This window comes from Bos indicus x Bos taurus, chromosome 25 (assembly GCF_003369695.1).
Source record: "Bos indicus x Bos taurus breed Angus x Brahman F1 hybrid chromosome 25, Bos_hybrid_MaternalHap_v2.0, whole genome shotgun sequence".
In the NCBI taxonomy this organism is placed as follows: domain Eukaryota; kingdom Metazoa; phylum Chordata; class Mammalia; order Artiodactyla; family Bovidae; genus Bos; species Bos indicus x Bos taurus.
In genome coordinates this window covers 31688065-31706256 of record NC_040100.1, presented here as the reverse complement: position 1 = coordinate 31706256, position 18192 = coordinate 31688065, and the positions used below count along the sequence as shown (strand labels likewise).

Below are 18192 nucleotides of genomic sequence, written 5' to 3'. Positions count from 1 at the left end.
CCCGTGCTGAGCTGGTTTGATGGCTCATAAAAGTCTATTATCTAGTCTGTTGCCCTAGGGCATAGACCACTTAAATTCCTTTTCAATTCCCAGGGTTGAGGTCTGCGGGAGCTCAGTAAACCCTGTAACTCCTCAGCATGTGCCCGGCTGAGTCCAGCTGTGCTTGGGCAGCCCCTGCTGCCTTGCCCCCGTCCCTGCCGTGGGAGGGACGGGCGCTCATTTATGGTGATCAGTAACGTTTATCAGAGGCTTTCTGTGTGCTGGGCGTCGAGTCGTTATAATGCTTGTGTGAGGTAGCGACCGAAAAGATCCCATTTATAGATAAAGGAGTCAATGCTCAGAGAGGGTAGGTAACTTGCCCAAGGTTCCCCAGCGACCGAGGCAGAATTTGAACCTGGGACCTGACTCTAGAGATCGTGCTCTGAAAGCCAGGACCCTGAACCACCTCCTTGCAATGGCTGTGGTGCGGAGTAACCCCAGGGAGCTTTAATTTAGTCTTACATCCTGCAGGGAATTCCTCTTTTGTATTTTGCGGAGCTAGAACCCCGCTCCAGGTTACCCAGCAGTTTGATGGCTGAGCTGGGGCTTGAACACAGATCTCCCCAGCCCCAGGGTCTGGCAGTAGCAACCTTCCATGGGTCCTGCTCCTGTGGTTGGAATGGAAGCTATTGGAACCACCGCCCCCTCCACCTGACCTTCTTGCCCCCGACAGGTCCCCGGTGAAGCCCTTTCTCTCTCTCCAGCTCTTGGACCTGCGCAGGACAGTATCCACAATCTTTGTCCTTAGGGTTTGGAAGGTGACTTGGGGCCCTGCAGGCAGCTTGGCTTGTCCCACGTGGGTCCCTGCTCTGTGTTCCTGAGCATCCTCATCAGGTGAGAAATGAAACGAGGCTTCAGCCCTTGTGTCATTAGATGAAGGCGTGCCCACCACATGACAGCTGGTACCTTTGTTCTCCATTTCAGTGGTGTTGTGCTCAGGTAGAAATCATCTCTCTGTGTCACTTACTTCCCATAAACCTTGACCAAGCGCCTGGTGGGCCTCGCATGTGGTAAAGAATGCACCTGCCAGGGCAGGAGATACGGGTTTAATCCCTGGGTCGGGAAGATCCCCTGGAGAAGGAAATGGCAGCCCACTCCAGTATTCTTGCCTGGACAATCCCATGGACAGAGGAGCCTGGTGAGCTATAGTCCAGGGGGTCGCAGAGAGTCAAGACATGACTGAGTGGCTGAGCGTGCACACACATGCTCAAGCGCCTGGCGTGTGAGAGCTCTGGGGACCCCAGATGCATGGCATGCTGTGTACCTTGAAGTTGTGAGGTGATTGCAAGAGACAGAGGCAGTTAGCTGTTGCACACTCTGCAGCTTGCTGCGGGGTAGGGGAATCATGGTGGGCTTCTTGGTTGAGGTGTCTTTTTCATCCTGGCCTGAATAGATGAGTTTCATCAGATCAGGATGAGGGGGTGGTGGTGAACACGAGGAAATTCATGAAACAACAATGCGTTGGAATGTTATTCAGCCTTAAAAAGGAAGGTATTCCTACCACAGGTGATGACATGGATGAACCTGGAGGACATTAAGTTAAGTAAGATAAGCTGGATCCAGAAGGAGAAACACCGCATAATTCCACTTATGTGAGGAATCCAGTGGTCGAACTCTGAGACACAGAGAGTGGAAGGGTGGTTGTCAGGGGCTGGGGCAGGAGGGAGTAGGGAGATGCTCTGGGTGTCAGGCTTCAGGCCAGCCAGACGGGTCAGCTTCAGAGCCCTGGTGTTTGATGACATTGTGCTCAGACATGGCCATTAACATCCGTGAGGAGGGAGATCTTGGGTGAAGCGTTCTCAGCACAATGGAAAACTCCGTTGGGCTTGCGTCTTATTTAGGGAGAGGCGCTCACATTTGTGGGGAGGAACAAAACAGTGCAGCCCCATCACTGAAGAGCGTCCTTAGGGAGGCTGGCTCAGAGGCTGCTGGCCCAGGCGGGTGGCTGGCCGCAGGTGAGGCCAGGTAAAGGGGTTGGTGACGCCAGGCGGGGGCGCGACACCCACATCTCAGCATAAGGATCGTGCCTGTGGGTGGCGAGCCGCTCCCTCTAGGAGAAGCCTGGCACGGGAGGGACCAAGGGCCCCGGAACCCGAGCCTTCTGCCCTGCTGGGTCCAGGGTGCCAGGCGCCCTGGCCGTGGGCATGTCTGCACCAGGCGCATGTGCCCTGCTGAGCTCTCATCCCACTTGTATCCAGGGCACGTGTAAATCAGGCGGGCACGTGGCACACTCAGCAGATGAGAAGGCTGGCGTGATCCCTTTGATCAAGAGATTTCAGCAGGGCTTGGTGGGGAGGGCGATGAGCGGGCGGAGCACAGAGGACGTTTAGAGCAGTGACACTGTGACGATCCCGTCGTGGTGGATTCATGTCGTCGTGCGGACATCCAGACCCAGGGAACATGCAACCCCACTGGCGAAGCTGATGTGACTGGTGACTGTGGTGTGTCAGTGTGGCTTCGTCATTTGTAACAAACGTCTGGCTCTGATGGTGGGTGTCGGTAATGAGGGAGGCTGTGCGTGAGCAGGGGCTGCTGGTAGATGGGGGGACCTCTGTACCTTCCTCCTGATTTTGCTGTGAACCTGAAACTGCTTTATAAAATAGTTGGTGTGAGATATCACGTCTAACCTCATGTTGCAACGATGAACAACAACATATCCAGGTCTTTGCTTCTATAAGAAGCGTGGGGCAGCTGAGCCCTCCAGAAGAAGTCCTTGTAAGAAGACGCAGATGTCACACAAGCCTTGGAGTGAAGGAGCAGCTTCCTGAGCCTAGGTCTCCAGCACCTGGCTGCAGCCTTGCCCCCTGCTCTGGGTTTCTTGAAGATAAGAGCCCAAGAGATATCACTCAGCTGGTCTTCAGTGACGTATTAAGTCTTGATTTCTCCCCGCCGCCCCCCCCCCCCCCCCCCATGGCTATGGTGTCACGGAATTAGACTACCGGCTTGTTTTTAGTTTTACAGATTTACCAGTGTTTTAAGTTACCATAAAAGTGTGAAATCTAGCGTCATGTCAAGTTCTTCTAAATCGTTAGTGCTCTCTGCTGCCACCTGTGAGAGGCAGTGTCTTCACCCAGCGCCACCTTGCCTCGTTTCTCCTCTGAAGGTTACAGTGCTCCAGGGAGGTGGAAAGGCGGGTGCTGTTCCCCCAGAGAAAGGCTCAGAGAGGCTAGACCCTGGTACAAGGCTGAGAACCAGGGCCCTTGTTACCTGGTCATGTTCAGCATGCAGTCAGACAGACTGTCTCCTCGGGGGCGCGTGTGACTGTGTGTGTCTGTCCTCCATTGAGAAATGCTCTGTTAAGGACACTCCTCCCTTAGGTGAGTCGGGAGCCCGGCTCTCTCCTTGGGAAGGGGCCTTGTAGCCAGCAGGCAGGTGCTCAGCAGATGCTTGTGCTGTTGATGTTCAGTTGCTCAGTCTGTCTGACTCTGTGACCCCATGGACTGCAGCGCACCAGGCCTCCCAGCCCCTCACTATCTTCCAAAGTTTGCCCAAGTTCACGTCCACTGACTTGGTGATACTACCCAACCATCTCATCCTCTGCTGCCCTTTTCTCCTTTTGCCTTCTGTCTTCCCCAGCATCAGCGGCCCTGGTTGTGGACACAGCATACCACGTCCCATGGGACCGGGGTCTCCTCCCCTGCTGGTAGAACACCTTGGCTTCCATCCTGGCTCTGACATGGAAAGGTGCATGGTTGCACAGCTTATTTCATGACATCTCAGGTTCTTCTGCCTTAATATCCCTGTGATATTTTGATGAAATAGTAGTTCTTAATCACTGCAAGTGAGTGGTGATGATTACCACTGGTTCCTGGGTCACATGCAGAGATTGGAGTTGGACAAATTTGGACGCCAGCTGTGACTTTACATCTTCACTCTGAGCCTGATTAAAGGCCTGTAGAAGGGACTGGGAGACCACTTCCCGGAGAGTGATTCTGTGACACCAGCAAGACTGTGTACCCGGGGCGCTTGCCTGGTGGGCACTGGAGTTGTCATCAGATCCTCGAGTCTCCAAGCTCCCTGAGGGCTGGGCCACATGGCCCTTCCTGGCTCACCCTGCCTTCCTCGTGTGGCCCGGCTCGCGCCTGCCCCCGGGCCTTTGCATGTGCCTTGTGCCACATGCATCCAGCAGCTCACTGGCTCCCTCTCTGCCTTGGGGCCCCCAGAGAGGCCTTCCCAGCACAGCCCACAAAATGACACCCTCCCCACCACCTGTCCTTGCACCCCACCTGGCTTTCCTCCCAGCGTGTCTCGTTGTCCCATCTGTTCCATGTTGGTTGGCGTGTCTCCCCTCCTAGGGAGGGGGCCCTGCCTCCTGCAGGCAGAGACTTTGGTTTTCTCTATTCCTTCTTTACTCACAGCGCCAGGAGCAGCTCTTGGACCTTGTAGGTGCTCAGTAAGTTTGTGTCAACCCAGTGAATTTCAAATTTTCTTTGGCAACACCTTAGTTGACCCCAGGAGAGGGACACCTCAGACCCTCCTCCTCACCAGCACCTTAGATGGCCTGGTTTCTCACCATGTGACTCGCGGGTTTCACACCGTCACAGGTATGATGGGGAAGCCAGGCCTCGACCTCCTAGCTGTGTCCTTGTGATGCTGACGTGGCTGTTCTGGGTCAGAAAAGACAGGGGAGGGCCTATTTTTTGACCCAAAGGCTGAGCAGGAGCCCTCGTGATTCCTCATTCTTCCCTTCCTTCCTCTGAGACCTGGATGGTGGGCTTCTGCCCCCTCTGTGGCCGCCTGTGGACAGCGTGTGTCCTGGGACCCATTTCTCGCCTCAACGTCTTTGGGCCTCTTTCTGCCTAGGTATCCTGAGTATAATGGGACAGAGGGACCACCTATTTATCTTGTCCTCATCCTCCCCCATTTCTTCCTCCTTCCAATTCATTTGTACCCCAACAACGTGGGGTAGTGTTTCTTAGGTGTGTGTAAAGGAGTAAACGAGATAATGGGCTTTGAACAGAGCTTGACAAGTAGAAGAGCTTGAATTTTAGCTAAAAAGAGGTACCAACACACCATACTTCTTTCCAAAAGAGGACTTGAAGCAGCATATTAAAACAGTTTAAAAAATAGAGTGAAACGGGTCATATGTAAGTTGGCCCCAGGTAGAAAGGCAGTTTGGTGATCAGAGGGAGGGTTAGGGCATGTTGTGGTGGCTGCATGGCCGAGTGGCTGCGCTGGATGTGTGACTTTGGCTGTGAGCTTCTTGCAGCCAGTTCTAAGAGGATTGGTTAGGGGAAAAAAAATAAAACTGGCTTTCCGGGGGAAATTCACAAGTTCCTGGGCCTGAGATCTGAGTGTTGTAAACAGTCCACTGTGGGTGGACAGTGACAACAGGTAAGCTTGCTGTAGGTGGAAACCTTGGATGCTCATTGAATTTAAAGGCGAGATTCTCTATCACTGAATTGCTGTCCCACATTGAAGATGTCAGGAGAGCTGCTCCTGCAAGTAATTATCAACTGTGTGTTGGAGGGGCCCCTGTCCCTCTTCACAGTATATGGGAGTCAGCGCAAGAAGACCAGATCTCTCAGTAATCTGGAGTATGTCTGTGTCAGTATGGAGTCACTTGGGCTTCCCATGTGGCTCAGTGGTAAAGAATCTGCCTGCCGATGCAGGAGATGTGGGTTCGACCCCTGGGTCAGGAATATCCCCTGGATCAGAAAGATCCCCTGGAGGAAGAAATGGCAAACCATTCTAGTATACTTGCCTGGAGAATCCCATGGACAGAGTAGCCTGGTGAGCTGCAGTCCACGGGGTCACAAAGAGTCGGACATGACTGCACACGCAGGAGCATGAAGTCAGTTTCATGAAATCTGCTGTCTGACCGGTGGTTGATAACTGGCTCTAACTGGGAATAGATCAGTATTCAAAGCAGACGCCGTCCGCTTAGCAGGGACTTGGAAAAACACTCAGAAGTCATCACTCTGTAATTCCTTAGTGGCTGGTTAGCTGGTTATGTTCACCAAGGAAACGCCTCCACATTTATTCTCATCCTGCCCTGCCTTTGGATTCTGTGTGGTTAGTAAGAGTGATTGACTGAGCCCACTGGATCTCCTAGACTGTATAGGAATTATTTTTGAAAGGGAAAAGGGAACTCGTCTAGACAAGTGGCCCTAAATAGCACATAATCCAGACCGGTGAGGGGTGGTGTAGCAGGCAGGATCTGCCGGTTAATTTGCACTTGGCTTTCTTCCCTTAGGTGACCTGCGACAAGCCATCGTGGCCATGATGAACAGGAAAGACGAGCTGGAGGAAGAGAACAGGTATCCAGCGCTGGGGCTGGAGGGGTCGCTCCTTCATGGAAATCCTACCTCTGGGGCAGAGAGAAGATCACCGTGAAGGAAGTTTTGCTTCAGGGGAAGAATTGTGACCAGTGATTTCTGATTTTTTGTTCTGAGATGTACTACTTTATTTTTCAACTTTTTATTTTATGATGGAGTAGAACCAACTGACAGTGTTGTGATAGCTTCTGGTGAACAGCAAAGGGACTCAGCTGTATATATGCGTGTATCCATTCTGGGATGTACCACTTTAGTATATGTAATGTGGCTTGAGTGTTAACAGGGAATGAAATGATCATGCACTATCTTAGAACAAACTGAGAATTTGTAAAGCAGTCTTTTTAATTTTTTAATTCTTTTTTTTTTAAATAGCCTTTGAGATATAATTCACATGTCATATAATTCATAGATTATATAATTTAAATATCATATAAAACATAAAACTTTAGTATTCAGTGGTTTTCAGATATGTGCAACCATCTCACCACAGTCAATTTTAGAACATTTTCTTTGCCTCAAAATGAAGCTCCATCCTCACAGCTGTCACCCTGAGCCCCCTTTAAGCAGCGGGTAACCTTTCATTGAGGTTCTGTCCACCACGTTCCAAGCACTAGCGTACTTAACATTTTCTCGAATGGGGGATACCTATAGTAAGACGGTGTATGGAGTCTTTTGATTTTCCCCAAAGCCCTGTTGCAGACACTGAGAAGCCAAAGGGTTTTATTCATTTTGATTCCCTGTTGAAACCAGGGCTGGATACCAGACAGCTGTTAGCTGTGTTGCCTCTGTCTAGCTGCCCAAACGTGAACCACTTCAGTGCCGGGACCTCGTCTGGGCTACAAGCTGGTCAGTAGAGGGATCTGCCTGCGGTTATCTGCAGAGCCTCTGTGAGCACACGTCTGCCGGCCTGGGGGTCAGTGAGTAGGTGTGTGTGTGCGTGCACACGTGTGTGCACGCTCATGCCGCCCTCTTATGCTTGCCCTTGAGCAGGAATTGTGTCCCTGGGGATGTGCATTCTGATTCTCCTTTTTAAAACTTGCTTTGGGCCCTGTTTGACAAGCTTCTCCCTCACCCTTTATGGAAACATACAAGAGCGAACAAACGTGATTTGGAAAAACAAGTGTTTTTAAAAAGGAATCCTCAGACAGTGTGATTTTTCCAGTGAAAGTAAATCTCAGTGACAGGCTGTGGACTTTGTAGGGTGCTTTTTCCTTTTTGCAGCTGGGGCCGTTATCTTAGAAAAAGCCACAGGTTTTGTGTTACTTTGTAGAGAACAATAGTCACTGTTGGGTCATTTCTTCTCCTTCCCATCAAGAGAAAAAGAAATCACACCCAGTTTGTGTTGGGGGGGTAGTTTCCAGGCCCCAAGAGGGAATTTTTTCAAAACTTTCAAGCAGTGTTGAGACACGCCGTGTTTGTTTTTGGAGCGGGGCTTCAGGGAGCAGTGGAGGTGGGGTGGTTCAGACACTGCTGCTTGTGGTCTGGTGCCTCATGGCAAGTGTCCTCTAGATTTAGGATGCAGCTGCACCAAAGTTAGTAAATGTTTTCGGGAAATAGCCATTTGAGGTCCGTAGCTGGTCATTAGAACCCTGCTTGGCTCAATTCTAGGTGGTAACTTGTGGTTATTTCTGGAAGAGCTGCTGTCTTCTCTGCTATTCAAGACCAAAGGTGACAGGCGTTCAAGCGAGCGTGTTTGCAGGGTGAGCGTGCTCCAGATACAGTACAAAGCACACTCACGGCAATGTCAGGTTATCCATCTCCAGATACAGTACAAAGCACACTCACGGCAATGTCAGGTTATCCATCTCCAGATACAGTACAAAGCACACTCATGCAATGTCAGGTTATCCATCTCCGTAAGACAGCCTGTATGCTTGTTTAACCTGGAGGTGGCGACGGAGCAAGGGTGAAGGGCGTTTTGTGAGATTGTGGGCAAAGGAGAAATGAGACTCCCGTCGTCCATCAGATAACTGGAGCCTGTCTTCTGTGTTTGTGGCTCAGGTGGTCTTTTTTGGCCTGTCCTGCCAGCCCTTCCTTTGTTAAATCTCATACGTAGTGTAGCTGGGCCGAGACGTCCCGGTTGAGCACGCACACCTCAGTGTGGGATGTCTGGGAGGGGGCGTGCCTGGGATTGGCTCAACTCATTGTTTTCCCTTGGTTTAAACCACCAAACCCACAAGCTCTCAGAGTCAGGCCTCCGGTGGTTCCCCAGGGCTCATCCTAATTACGACGCAGAGACTCTTGAGCAGAACTGGGTAGCTCCTCAAAGCAGTTTGTACGAGATGGACGTGAACTGCGGTTTCTGCAGAGCCTTATGGAAGATGAATGAACTAGGACTTGACTCTGTGAACCCCGGGTTGGCAGCCTCTGAACAGGTGGGATCTCCTCCTCCTCCCAGGTCGCTGCGGAACCTGCTTGACGGAGAGATGGAGCACTCAGCCGCGCTCCGCCAGGAGGTCGACACCTTGAAGCGGAAGGTGGCCGAACAGGAGGAGCGGCATGTTACGAAGGTCCAGGCACTGGCGAGGTAGGGGGCGGAGGGGCTGGGGGAGGCGCTGACGAGGTAGGGGGTGGAGGGGCTGGGGGAGGCGCTGGCCAGCCCCCAAGCACACTTTTCATCAGTACTTACTAATTTAAAGTGACCAATGGAAACAACACTTACATAGCTGAAATTTTAACTTATTAAATATTGAGTAAGTATTAAATAGTATACATGCACATGGTTCAAAATACAAAAGTCATGAATGGTTAAACTCTGCAATTGCCAGCTCACCCCTGGAGGGTGGGCAGCGTCACCTCCTAGAGATGCCCCTGTGTACTCGAGCAGATGCGAACATTCCGATACATGAACTTTCTCTTCTTCCCATCTCCCTCCTCTCCTCTCTTTCTTCCTTGATACAAGTGGTCCCGTATCCTGCACCCTCCTCCCTCCGCAGCTTAGAGACCGTCCTGCGCTGGGTGCACAGACCTGCCTGCTGATACCCCACCGTCTACCCACAGCAGGGCTCATTTGGCCGAGGTGCCAGCAGCCAGGTGTCTGAGTCATTTCTAGCCCTTTGCTGCTTCTGATTATCTTTGCAGTTGTCATTGTGTCCTCGTATGAGTGTATTTGCCAGAAAAGTTCCTGGAAGTGGAATTGCGAGGTCAAAGCCCTGTGTTTTTCTTTCCTTTTATTATTATTTATTTGTTTAACTTATTTGGCTGCTCCGGTCTTAGTTGTGGCATAGGATCTTTGATCTTAGTTGTGGTGTGTGAACTCTTAGTAGCGGCCTGCGGGGTCTAGTTCCCTGCCCAGGGACTGAACCTGGGCCCCCGGCATTGGGAGTGTGGAGTCTTAGCCACTGGAGCACCAGGGAAGTCCCCACAGTGCTTTCTGAGTTGGATAAGGGTCGTCAACCTGCCTTTAACAAGGGCTGGGTCTCCCCCAGCACACCCCTGCCTCTGGCGGATCCAGCTTTGGGGGTCTTTGATAAAATCCCAGGTAAAAGCAGGGCTGGCGAAATAGTTTTCATTTCCCTGATTCAGAGTATGGTTGAACCTCTTTACAGTTGAGTTATCTTATTTTCTTTTCCATGACTTTGTTTAGATCTAATTAAAGAAAACTGTAAAGCAACGCACCCCCCCCCCCCCGCCCCCCGCCCATCCCCAAGCTCCAACTGCCATAATGAGATTTTACTGAATTTGTCACATGCAAACATATTTTCATGGGCTCTACTTGAAATCTCCAGCCCGTCGCTTCCTGGGCTGTGTCCTTCTACCATAGTAAAAGCTTCATAGTCACCATGTTTATGTGCCTGGATGTGGCATTTCATTGAGCCAATGCACCATATGAAATAACCATTTCAGATTGCTGGATATTTGAGTTGTTCCAGTTTTTTCCCCATTTTTTGTAAGATAAGCACTTTAACTGGTTGTTCTTTTGTTGTTGTTCAGTCACTCAGTCATGTGTGACTTTTTACGACCCCATGGACGATAGCACACCAGGCTTCCCTGTCCTTCACCATCTCCCAAAGTTTGCTGAACTCCACTGAGTCAATGATGCCATCCAGCCGTCTCATTCTCTGTCATCACCTTTTCCTCCTGCCTTCAATCTTCCCCAGCATCAGGGTCTTTTCCAGTGAGTCGGCTTTCTGCATCAGGTGGCCCACGTATTGGAGCTTCAGCTTCAGCCCTTCCGATGAATATTCAGGGTTGATTTCCTTCAAGATTGACTTGGCCTGATCCCCTTGCAGGCCAGGGGACTCTCAAGAGTCTTCTCCAATGCCACAGTTTGAAAGCATCAATTCTTTGGTGCTCAGCCTTGTTCATGGTCCAAGTTTCACATCTTTACATGACTGTTGGAAAAACCATGGCTTTGACTATATGGATTCTTGAAGGCTTTAAAATAGACCGGGAGATGCATCTATCTTGTGGAGGGGGTAGGGTGCGGGAGCCCAGGGTTAAGGAAGCTCGACCGCGGCAGCATTACCATCCCCGCGCCATCAGCTGTTGTGAGTGACACGAATGTAATTGTTATGTATATGTAACGGGAAGTTGGCAGCGTGATCCCACATTTATGTATTTTTTGGCTGTGCTGGGTCCTCATTGTGGCGTGTAGCTGAGTAGCGTGGCACACGGGCTTAGTTGCTCCACAGCTGGGTCCCCTGCCTTGGAAGGCAGTTTCTTAACCACTGGACCACTGGGAAGTCCCCCTGTGTTTAATTTCAATTTGAACTTCTCTCCTGCATTCACGTTTGAAAGTGACACATCCCGAGCATCAGAAACAAGTCCCAGGTGCCTGATACGGCATCTTCTCACCTGGCCCCCGTCTTACCTGGCCATGCCAGGGTTCTGTGGTGCGATTGTGTTCTATGTTCTCAATAAAGACTGTAGTCTGTGGAGACCTGGGTTCTGAATCATTGAAGACAGACAGACTTCCATCCTTTATTATTTTTTATTGTGTCAGGAGCCAGCTCAGCCTCGAGTTGCTGCTCCATGGCTTGCAAATTGGGTGTTGGGTCTGAACCGCTTCACTTTCACAGGCGTGTGTTTGTTCATTTATGAAATGGACAGGATGGTCTTATCCCCTTGAGAGGGCCCACTGAGGAAAGTGTGTGAAAGTCCGTAAGGCAGCGGCGAGTGATTGGAGTGTGTTTTACAGTAAATGTGTTTTGAGTATATGATAATTTTGGGATAAATTTTCTTTAGCCCATGAATGAACTAGAAAAAGGTAACTTCTTAACCACGCTATTCTGTAATCTGGTTTCCCAGGTAAACAATGGGGTGGCTGAGAGTTTGGGCTTCCCTGGTGGCTCAGGGGTAAGAAATCTGCCTGCAAGTGCAGGAGACGTGGGTTTGATCCCTGATTCAGGAAGATCCCCTGGAGGAGAAAATGGCAAACCCACCCCAGTATTCTTAGCTGGGAATCCCATGGACAGAGGAGCCTGGCGGGCTGCAGTCCCCGGGGTCACAGAGGAGTTGAACACAACTTTAGTGACTGAACACACAGACAGCTGAAGGTTTAAGGTGCCTGAAGGTCTGCAGTTTGCAGGTAGAAGGAACTTGGATAAAGTGGGCAAACACTTCAGGAGAAAACGGCACGAAAGTGGATGGAGCAGCGGGACGTGTTTTGAAAGACTCGACTGCTGACATTGCAGACGGACTCCTGCCAGCTGTCAGAAGTTTCTCCTTGCTTCTGGCTGCAGGAGGAGCGGCTGTCCGTGTTGTCAGATGGCGCGTCCCCGTGGTCAGCTGTGGTTGATGGCCCGGGGGTGCTGTCATCCATGGGTCACAGGCAGGGTGTGGAGGGTCAGGGCTGGGGGCGGGGCCCGCACAGCTGCACCAGCGCAGCCCTGTTCCAGGTCCCCGTGTGTCCCCGTGTGTCCAGGTGGCAGGTTTCATAATGCAGGTAGTTTAGCCTAGTGGTTGGTGGTACCGATTCTGGCGTTGGATCCTGGGGGTCCATTCATGGCTTTGCTGCTTATTAGCTGTGTGACCTTGAGCAAGTCACTTAACTGTCTCTGTTTCCTTGGCTATAAAATGAAGAGAACTCTACCCCATAGAGTAGTTAGATGATAAAATGAGAGACCATATATCAGCTCCATGAATGGGCTTCATAAATGCTCAAACACATTACCTATCATTATCATTTTTCTCTAAGATAGTAATTGTATTATTACTAAGAAACCTTGCCTAATCAAAAGTTGTATTTTAACAGCAGTGGTGCAGAAAGAATTAAGAATTAGGCTATTTCAGACACAGGACAATGAAATTATTTTTGCTGTGTTGCTGAGAAGCGTGTTCGGGAGTGTGTGTGTCTTCCTGGCCCTGAGTACAGAGTTGTGAAATGGGAGCATCCCTGAGCAAATGAAGCGTCTTATTACACATTCATTTTGCTCAAAATTAATGGCTTTCCTTTCACGCCATCACGGCTCAACAAAGAGCGAGGTCATATAAGCAGCCCAGTGCCCTTGTGGCGCCAAGCGTCTGCGCCTTCCCAGGGGGAGTCCTTGTGATCAGTAGCGGTTCAGGATGAGTCAGTCTCCCTCCCTAGATGATGGATTGCCTTACTTCCTGTGGAAGTAAGAAATCTCAAGCTCAACGAGGTCTTAGTGTTTAAGCACAGGGAACTATATCCCATATCCTGTGATAAACAGGATGGGAAATGGAAAAGAACATGAAGAGGAATGTGTGTGTGTATATATGTGTGTGTGTGTATGTGTATAACTGAATCACTTTGCTGCATAGCAGAAACTAATACAACATTGTAAATCCACTGTATATACTTCAGTTAAAAAAAAAAAGCTCTACCTGTGACATAGGTGTGAGCAGAAAGAAAACTCACAGTAACTGAGTGGAAGTACCTTTGAGGGATGCAAGTGGCCAGGGTTGTCGGGGCGTTTCTGTTGCTGCCCTATTTATTTATTTGTTTGTTTGGCGCATCAGGTCTTAGCTGTGGCCCGAGGGAGCTTTGTTGTGTCACGTGGGCCCTTTCGCCGTGGTGCACGGACTCTCTAGTTGTGGAGCGCCGGCTCGTAGTCGTGACACACAGGCTTGGTTGCTCCACAGAGTGTGGGATCTTAGTTCCCCAACCAGGGATCGAACTGGCGTCTCCTGCGTTGTACGGTGGTTTCTTAACCACTGGAACACCAGGAAGGTCCCGGGCTCTGCTTTTTTTTGTTTTTAGATACCCCCGGCTGTGTAACAAATGATCTCCAAACTCGACAGCTTAAAACAGGGAATGTTGAGGAGTTGGGAATGTGGGAATGGCTCAGGGTTTCTCATAAGGTTGTGGTCAAGCGTTAACCAGAGCTGCGGTCATCTGAAGGCTTGACTGCGGTGGAGGGTGCACTTCAGAGCTCACTCGCGTGGCTGTTGGCAGGAGGCTTTGGTTCCCTGCCATGTGGACTGCTCTGTAGGGTTGCTTACAACCTGGCAGCTGGCTTCCCGGGGCAAGTAACCCAAGAGCAAGGGAACACACCCAACGTGGAAGCCACTGTGACTTTTGTGACCTAATGCCGGAAATGACAGACGATCACATCTGCCGTATTCTGTTGTCACGCAGCTCATGCCTGGTTCAGCGTGGAAGGGGTCTACACGTGGATGTCAACACCAAGAAGCAGGGGTCTTGGGGGCCACCCTGGAGGCTGCCTGTCACACCTACCCTGGGACAGCACTACCCCAGTCTTCCTTGGCTGGGTCTTCTCCTCTCCATTCTGTCCTGGTGCTTTGGCAGGAATAACCCCACCACTGCCCCACTGGGCTCCAGAGCACGGCAGATGTCACCGGCCTGGACAGTCAGCTTGTTCCATCCCGTGGCCACCATGATTGGGCTGTGAGCAGTCCCTCGAGAGCAAACCCATGTGCTGGCAGAGTCGTGGGAATGAGAACTCAAGTCCCGAAGCCAGAAGGGCAGAGTCATACATGAGACTGAAAAAGGGAGACTTCCTTTCTCATTCTTTCATGATGTCCCATCCTTCAGTTCTGTTGTTTTCTTTCTTATGGCATTAGCATTTTATTAATATATATTTAGGTCATTGTAATCTTTTTCTTCAAACTTTGCACTGTTTATTTTGTATTGGGGATATAGCCAATTAACCATGTTGTGGTAATTTCAAGTAAACAGCGAAGGGACACAGCCATACATATACATGTATCCATTCTCCCCCAACCCCCTCCCCCCCCCCCCACCCCAATCCAGGCTGCCACATGGCCCTGAGTAGACTTCCCTGTGCTTACACGGGTGGTCCTTGGTGATTGTCCATTTTGATGTTCAGTTCTATGTCATTAAAGAAACATGTTCCGGAACTGTTTCAAACCCATTATGTAAAGCAAAACTGCAGTCAGAATGAGTGGAGACCAGAGTCCAGTTTTTGTGTGTCTTTCAGAAGATTAGCGTTTGCGTTGCTGCCTGATTCTAAATGCCTGTGGCTGCAGCCTGAGAGTTGGGAAGGAGCTGAGGGTGGGGCTCCCCCACTGAAGAGTTGCTGTAGCATCATTTCCTGAAAAGCTACCCCTTTTATTTTTCCCACGCTAGAGAATCAGCCATCAGTTCAGTTCAGTTCAGTCGCTCAGTCGTGTCCGACTCTTTGCGACCCCATGAATCGCAGCACGCCAGGCCTCCCCGTCCATCACCAATTCCCAGAGTTTACCCAAAGTCCTGTCCGTTGAGTCGGTGATGCCATCCTACCATCTTATCCTCTGTCATCCCCTTCTCCTCCCACCTTCAATCTTTCCCAGCATCAGGGTCTTTTCCAATGAGTCAGTTCTTCACATCAGGTGACCAAAGTATAGCAGTTTCAGCTTCATCATCAGTCCTTCCAATGAACACTCAGGACTGATGTCCTTTAGGACAGACTGGTTGGATCTCCTTGCAGTCCGAGGGACTCTCAAGAGCCTTCTCCAACACCACAGTTCAAAAGCATCAATTCTTCAGCGCTCAGCTTTCTTTATAGTACAACTCTCACATCCATACATGGCTTGGTTTAAAAAAATTTTTTCCCTCTTGGTTGGTTGTAGGGATTAAACTCTCCCAAGCACCAAGGCATCAGCTGTGATCTGTCTAATCTGGTCAAGATAATTCCATCTCCTTTCCGAAATGATTGGTTCCAGTAATGGGTTGACCCAACTTGGATTTAGTTCAGGAGGTGAGCGTGAGGTCTAATTCTGGCCATGGAGATGTGGTTGAGGTTTGCTAGGGCTTTGGAGGAAGACGGTCCTTTGCTTGTTGGATGGCGGGAGTGGCTCCCTTTGGAACACGTGCTGTGAGGTACAGAGGCTGGAACTGCTGTGGCCGTTTTACCACCACGAGGGAGACAGTCTCAGGGTAAAGCTTGTACCACAACTTCGCAGGGAGAGGAGGGGTGAGAACTTCTAGTGTGAAGTGATGGAAACCCACCAGAAACTGGCTTGTGAAGAGGTGTCCTTGATTGGCTTGTGTAGCTGATAAATTTGGAGAAGAGCTAGCGCTCTGCCCAGCTGGACCCAGGGACCCTGGGGGGTGTCATGCGGGATCCATATCCTTCTCTATCTCCCCTTCTTTTCCTTGGTTGTAGCTTCATTCTCAGTCCTGATCTTCTCGCATGGTGACAAGAGGGGCCCTGGGCATCGCTAGGCATAAATCCTGTTGGCTCAGTATCCAGAGGAAGGAAAGCGTGTCTTCCTGAAAGCTCGTGAGAGAGTTCTGGGATTCACTCATTTTCCTGGTGGGATGTGTTATCCTCTCTGTCCCGGCCTGTGTCACGTGCCCCCTGGAGCCAGAAGGTGGCTTGCTTTTCCTCACCTGGCCATGTGGAGCAAGGGCAAACGACAGGGGCATTTCTTCAAAAGGACAGTTGGGGAGCTCGTTCTGTCAGATGGGGGTGAGCAGTGGTCAGGCAGAGACTGTGGGTGTCCCCTGCCATGGGCTGAGTTCCTCGTCACATTTGGAGATTGTCGGTTTCCCAGTGTATAGATTCTGTGCCCTGGAGCCAGCCCTCCCGTGAGTGATGGCGAAGTCTGGGCTTCCGGTCATCCCAGTGTCCCGACATGGCTTTCCTTGGTGGGATGTTTACATCAGATGCAATTTGACCTTGTTAACAAGCGCCTGGTCCAGCCTCTTTGGCCTCCTTAAATGTATAGTTCTCGGTACCAGCCTCAGTATCCCTTTAAAATAAAAACCAACCCTTTTATTATACTATCCTGAAATGAAATTCATAGCTAACACACCCTGCCTGCACAAATAATTTAAAAAATCAGTATCATACCCTAACTCTAATCTGAAGGAGAAGTAATAGGGAAGTAATTTATAATACAAAGTAGATTGCAATATACACGGGCTGGGCATGACCTTGCCTGAAAAACATGAAGTGGTAAAGTGCTCTTACCTAGTTATAATGCACATGTTTGGATTTAAAGGCAGTCAGGTCAGAAGTCACTCTTTAGAAGAAATACAGAAAATGGAAGAACAGAGTGTGGTTGGGCCCTAGGGTAAAAAGTGGTATATGCAGTGTAGAGTTAATTTGAGGATAGGCTCAGATTACAAACAAGCTTTTTTTTTTTTAATATATTTTTTTGTTTGACTGCACCGGGTCTTAGTTCTAAGCAGCACTTAGGATCTTTGATCTTCACTGTGGCCTGTGGAAGCTTTTTCAGTTGTGGCCTGTGGGATCTAGTTCCCTGACCAGGGATTGAACCCAGGCCCCCTGCAGTGGGAGCAGGGAGTCTCAGCAACTGGACCACCAGGGAAGTCCTTACAAATAAGCTTTTCACTCACATAAAGGGCCATCAGGACGATGGAAAGCAGGGCAGGATATAGTTTGCTCTTGGTCTTTCAGGAGAGTTTGTAGCCTTGGCCCCACTTTCTTAATGCTGGTAACACCATCGTCTTGGTGACCAAAAGCATCTCCACACTTTGGCCTTGCTTAGCCTTTGCCATGCATTACAAGGCACTGGCGAGCTTTAAAACAGTGTCCACACCCAGTTGAGAACCACTGCTTTCGCCCTTTCTGTGTTCTTGTCTTCAAGTTTGTAAACGTACCTTTAGAATTCTGTTCCCACAGCCTTGTGGTCCATGGTCACGTGGCCTCTCTTTTGGTGTCCTTGGCCGGGGACCGAACCCTGATCACACGGATGCTCCATGGAGCCCCTGGTGTCCCCCTCCCTTCGCCACTCCTGTCCTTCACTTCTTGAGCAGGAAGCTGGCGTCCCCAGGTCGCCGGCTCTCTCGCCCTGCTGGGTCTCATTAGCCGAGGGAGCTGTGCTCTTCGTCATTCCTCAGCACACCCCTGTCAGCAGCTGACAGGTCCTTAGTGATGAACCCCAGAGCAGCCGAGGAGAGCTGAGTGCACGGGATGGGACAGGGTGAGGATGGGACACGCATGTCCGGGCAGGAGACAAAGCGATGGCCCAGGAGGAGGAGCCGGCTTCCTGAATTTTAATGCTGCCGGGATCCAGTGAAGGATGGTTGGTCAGTTAATACTCATTCACTGATGAGTTGATTCACTCATCAGACACCTATTCTGAGTGAGCTGGGTCCATCAGAGAGAAACAGGATACAGCTGACTAACCTCTAGGGGCTGAAAAGGGAGGAACATATAAACAGACTTTAACCTTTCGCTGCTAATTCCCTATGCTCTGGTTAAGGTGGCTGGTCTTAGAAGGAAGTGCAGGGCAGGCCTGGACTTGAGCCCAGCCTCTTTCCTTCAGTTTGGCTGTGCCGGGTCTTTGTTGTGCTGTGCAGGCTTTCTCTGGCTGCGCTGCGTGGGGCTTCTCTTGTGAAGCACGGGCTCTAGAGCACGCAGGGTCAGTAGTTGTGTGTGGGCTTCCCTGGTGGCTCAGATGGTAAAGAATCTGCCTTTAATGCAGGAGACCCAGGTTCAATCCCTGGGTTGGAAAGATCCCCTGGATGAGGGTAGGG

The 18192-nt window shown here is 50.4% G+C and overlaps 1 protein-coding gene across 2 annotated transcripts in view; it reads left to right on the top strand.

Moving 5' to 3' along the window:
* The window catches only part of SNX29 (sorting nexin 29), a 600629-nt gene that overhangs the window by 131361 nt on the left and 451076 nt on the right, over nt 1-18192 (top strand). For both annotated transcript variants that reach the window (XM_027527872.1, XM_027527873.1), the window contains 2 exons: nt 6236-6299; nt 8716-8844. In XM_027527872.1, coding sequence (XP_027383673.1) covers nt 6236-6299; nt 8716-8844 — 193 coding nt within the window. The remainder of the gene's footprint in view (nt 1-6235; nt 6300-8715; nt 8845-18192) is intronic.